A 5,000-nucleotide genomic window follows, 5' to 3' on the forward strand; every position below is an offset into this window, starting at 1 on the left:
GGAGGAGGAGGAGAGGGGGAGGAGAGGAGAGGGAGGAGGAGGAGGAGGAGGAGGAGAGGAGAGGAGAGGAGAGGAGAGGAGAGGAGGAGGAGGAGGAGGAGGAGAGGAGAAGGGGAGGAGGAGGAGGAGGGGGAGGAAGAGGAGGAGAGGAGAGGGGGAGGAAGAGGAGGAGAGGAGAGGAGAGGAGAGGAGAGGAGAGGAGAGGAGAGGAGGAGGAGGGGAAGGAGAGGAGGAGAGGGGGAGGAGGAGGAGAGGGGGAGGAGGAGGAGGAGGGGGAGGAAGAGGAGGAGAGGAGAGGAGAGAGGAGGAGAGGAGGAGGAGGAGGAGGAGGAGAGGAGAGGAGAGGAGGAGGAGGAGGAGGAGAGGAGGAGGAGGAGAGGAGAGGAGAGGGAGAGGAGAGGAGAGGAGAGGAGAGGAGAGGAGAGGAGAGGAAGAGGAGGAGGGAGGGGAGGACAGGACAGAGGGGGAGTCAGGGGGGAGGAGGAGGATAATAAAAGGGAGGAGATAAAAGTGTGGAGGAGGAAGTCAGACAGGTGAGCTCATCAATCAAACACTGTCAGTCATCAATGACTTCAGCTGCTGATTATCAGAACTGTGACTGGCCATCGTTCTCATTATGGATCCATCTGATCATTAATTTCTTGATTCATTGATGAAGCATGTGGTCCAATGAAACCCAGTGGAGAAGGAAGTACTCAGGTCCTGATCTTAGTAATTGTAGTGATGCCATGCGGTGAAAATACTCCACTACAAGTAAAAGTACTGATGTTGCAGTAATCTGTTCCTGTCAGAGTTTTTATATCTGATAGATTGTTTACATATTTAAAATCTGTAACTATCTGATTGGTTACACTGAGTAATCTGAATCTGTCAGGTAACTAGTCAGTATGAGCCCTGGTGAAGTCGTATCAGTCGACCTCAACTTGCTTATTTCTTCTTTTGTTTTTATTGTCTCTTAAATGTAATTTAGTTCAAAATGTTCTAATGTCGTATTTTTATGTATTTCTGTGCCCATGTAACTGCAATGTGACAGTATTATTAACAAAAAGTACTTAAAGTATGACAGGAAACAGTACTCAGGAGAAAAATGGTGCCCATGAGTTCTATATAAATAAATAAACAATATATATTGTATTATTATTATTAATAATGTGTGAGCGGTGTTAAGTTGTTGTTATTGATTGTGTTTTATTAATTTTAACTACTTTACATACTCTTCTGCAGCAGTCAGCGGAGGACGAAGTACTCAGAATACTTACACAGGCAAAAGCAGTAATACCACACTGTAGAAGTAATCCATTACAAGTCATTCAACATGTTACTTTGAGTCATTACCAGCAAAATGTAATGCAAAGATGCCTTAAAATAACTTGTGTAGTTGGTGGACAGTTTGTTGCTTGAACTATTTGTTCTACAATAATGTCACACATTTTAAAACATATATTTATAGACACACATCTGAAAACTACAACTGTCAAATAAATGTAATGTTTACCTCCAGATGTACAAGTTAAGTACCTCAGGTGTACTTTAACACAATACTCAGGTGTCAGTCTCACCTGTGAGAGCAGCTTCAGCCTGAAGTGTCTATGAATACACATATTTAATAAGCAGGTTGTGTCGTTAATCATCAGTGTTGACTTCCCTGAGTCCTGAAGGAAACCCTCCCCTCTAGTGGCCTCCTGCTCCCACACATTCTATTATTATCATTATTAGCGGTATTATTGTTGTTGTTATTATTAGCATTAATGTTATTATTAGCACGTCATGTCAGAAGCCAGGGTGTGATTACATTATATAGAGGGCTATGCTAGGTTAGCATCGCACCGAGCTGCCGGCTGTAGCTAACAGGACGAGGCGCTTACAGCGGGACTGTCGCTGCGTCCCGGTCCATTAAGACCGACAGACTGTTGTGAGCTAACACAGTTAGCTTGTTGGTACAGTAGCAAGCTAACAGCGTCACAGTGAACATGGAGCCCGGCTCCGAGCCGCAGCACCGACAGCACCGACACACAGAGACGCGTCTTCATTTTACCTCCAATGTAAAGTTCCTGCTGATGTTCTCGTAGGTTCTCCAAGCCTCGCTGCTCGCCTCTTCGTCCATGTTCAAACCCCGACACAGATCTTCAAACCCGGTCCGGGCTTTCTGCAAAAAGTCGTCATCGTCGCTCATTTTGCGGTTCTGTGAACGAACCCGGCGGGTTCAGAGGAAGAGAAGATTGCCGAGGAGAAGAGCAGACGCAGTTCACGAAGCTGTTTGTCCGAATGTTCCTGTAACAGCGTTATTACGGTGCTGTGGGTCGTCCGGCTCCGCTCAGTGTGGCCATTTAAATGTCCTTTGACTGACAGCTGCGACGACGCGCAGCCGCTTCGGACGTACGGAGAGCCGCGAGCGAACGAGTGTGACGTCACTTCTGTGCGCAAAGAACGTCAAGAATCGCGAAAGCAGCGTATCTTGCCTCAGCCCACTAAACGAGCGTAGCTGCGCGCGGAGGGGCGGGTCCGCCGTCAACACGATACTACTACTTCCGGTTGTGTTTGTTTTGACGGATGGCACCAGAACATGAGATGTAACCACATGAGAAGGAAGACGAGCAGTCAGCATTTATTTCAGTGGAAGCGTTCAGCTGAGTTAAAGCAGCTCCACTAATATAAATAAAATCCTCCACTGCAATAAAAGTTCAACATCAGTGTTGTTATCAAAATGTTCCAAGTGTGAAACAGTTGTTACTTCAGCGTGCTGAGCTCTGACGGCCTCAGAGATCCGTCTTTAATCTTTTGTGAACAAATCGTGTCCACGAGTTCAATGAATCCTGTTCAACAGGCAGGAGGATAAACCTCCTTATTAAATATATTACTGTGATAATATGAGTTCTGCTGTCGCTGTGGCTCAGTTAGAACTGGATCATTGCTGTTAGATGAGTTTGTAGAAGTTCCTGTAAATCCAGCAGTTGCTAACATACAGAAATGTGTCATTTCATGAGGAGACCATCTTTAGTGACGACTGCCACATAAATGTAATGGAGTAAAAGTACTTGAGTTAAAGTAGTTACTTTTACCACTGTAGCTACGAACAGTTTTAGTAACGTCTCATGGATAAAATATGTACGCAGAACATGATTCGACTGTACATACTATGAATGTTTATATACAGTAAACATAACAAATTGTATTTTGTGTGTTGAATTATATTGTGCTTATTTTAACAGCAGCTATAAAACACGACAGCATCCAGCAGGTCTGTCACAGTTTCAGATGCAGCTTTTACAAACTTAGTTTAAATGTAAACTCTGACTTCACTGAACCCGACGCGGAAAAATCATCTTCATTTCCAGATCAGCTGATCAGAGTTAACTCTGAGTGTGCTCAGAGTTAAGAGTGTGTGTTGGGAATAAATATAAAGCCATCAATAAAGCTGATTCACCATGGCAACAGATAAATGTCAGGGTCAGTCATATTTCAGCTGCACACAATTAAAATGGAGGAACTACTGTTTATTTTTCTTGATAAACAGGAGTGGAGAACGTGTCTGTGTTGTGTGGAAGCCGGTCGTTAGCTAATGTTAGCAGACTCTGTCTCGACGCTAACATTAGCTACTGTGGCTCTCTGTTAGCAGAGCGGGGAGAGGCCCTGAGACGAGGCGCTCCAGAGTCACATCCTCAGACTGTTGCAGAAACTCTGACCCGAGTCCTTCACAGAGAAATCAGTCCAGAGTCCAGCAGCGTTAAGCAGCTCCAACACATCGTCCACAGGTTTGTACTGACAGAGACGGGAAGGTCTCACTTTACATCACCTTACAATCTGCTCACATAGGGCCAATAAAAGAGATTAATACATGTACAGTTCTCCAAGTTCTCACATAGAGCTCCTTTAAGGAATGATACCTGGATTTAAATAGATTGAGCTGTGACCTGACGGCTACAACATGCAGGAGCAGCAACTGAGGAAGAAAATATGGATCGACCCGCCCGACCCACAAATAATGATTTGGGGTCGATTTTACATTTAAAAATGTGCACAGTCGCCCTCACTCAGAGGAAACCACACCATCACTGACAGTGTACCAGGTAATGTTCCATCAGTGTGACCAGTCACAGCGCGACAGATGATGGTTCATTAATGCAGATTCATTTTATTAAACAGTGAGGACTTCAGTAATCTGATTACTACAGTAACGTTCAATACATGTTTCAGCTGCCTTAATGTTGACGGTGTCAGAAAGAGGAGCGGATGTTGATCTGAGCTGAGAGTCAGTGATTCACTGTTCTGACACAATCCACAGTCTCAGTCGTCTTTTTTAAACTTGTCAAAGATTTTCATGTAAAAGTGCCGTCAACTGCACCAACACAGGGCGGGTGACCCGACGGAGGGCAGGTGACCCGACGGAGACGGCTCAGTTCAACTTGTGTCACAGTTCCTCCTCCTCAGTAATGACGGTTCAGTTTCTACTGAGCAGCTGTCTCACCTGTGCAGGTAACACTGAGGCCCTCCCGAGGGCTCAGTACTGCAGTATAGTCAGCAGGTTATAGGTGATGGTGTGTCTGATCACCTCAGCAGTGCAGTACGTGTCCTCCTCATACGGTTCAGTGTCGGGCTGTATCAGATGACCTGCAGCGGGCGCCATCTCAATGTTCCACTCCGGCAGGAAGCTGTCGCCTCTGTTCTCACAGATGTTGTGTAAAATGCAGCAGGCCGCCACGACTCTGGGCATCATGGAGACGTCGATGTCGCTCTTCTTCAGGAGGCACCTCCAGCGTCCCTTCAGCCGTGTGAAAGCAGTGTCCACCACAGAGCGTGCCGAGCTGAGGGTGCAGGTGAAGCGGCGCTGCTCGGCAGAGAGCTGGTGCTCCGTGCTGTATCCCTTCATCAGCCACGGCTTCAGAGGGAACGACGTGTCACCGATGAGATGGACGGGGACCTCCACGCCGTCACACACCACTGACTTCTGAAGGTGACAACAAGAACAGAAAAACACCATCAAAGCTGCAACAACCATCACA

At 46.3% G+C, this 5,000-nt stretch overlaps 3 protein-coding genes across 4 annotated transcripts in view; all 3 read right to left on the reverse strand.

The window, feature by feature from the left end:
* The window catches only part of rbl2 (retinoblastoma-like 2 (p130)), a 20,269-nt gene extending 17,913 nt beyond the window's left edge, over nucleotides 1-2,356 (reverse strand). For both annotated transcript variants that reach the window (XM_084364102.1, XM_084364101.1), the window contains exon 1: nucleotides 2,036-2,356. In XM_084364102.1, coding sequence (XP_084220228.1) covers nucleotides 2,036-2,173 — 138 coding nt within the window. In that variant the 5' untranslated portion in view covers nucleotides 2,174-2,356. The remainder of the gene's footprint in view (nucleotides 1-2,035) is intronic.
* The window catches only part of mphosph6 (M-phase phosphoprotein 6), a 70,195-nt gene that overhangs the window by 34,852 nt on the left and 30,343 nt on the right, over nucleotides 1-5,000 (reverse strand). The gene's annotated exons all lie outside the window — the stretch shown is intronic.
* LOC311264388 (uncharacterized protein) overlaps nucleotides 4,113-5,000 on the reverse strand; it is a 3,215-nt gene continuing 2,327 nt past the window's right edge. Inside the window, exon 3 of the mRNA XM_084365222.1 lies at nucleotides 4,113-4,945. Coding sequence (XP_084221348.1) covers nucleotides 4,499-4,945 — 447 coding nt within the window. The 3' untranslated portion in view covers nucleotides 4,113-4,498. The remainder of the gene's footprint in view (nucleotides 4,946-5,000) is intronic.

The sequence above is a fragment of the Pagrus pagrus genome (genome assembly GCF_965226575.1).
Source record: "Pagrus pagrus genome assembly, chromosome: 10".
NCBI classification, from domain to species: Eukaryota; Metazoa; Chordata; class Actinopteri; order Spariformes; family Sparidae; genus Pagrus; species Pagrus pagrus.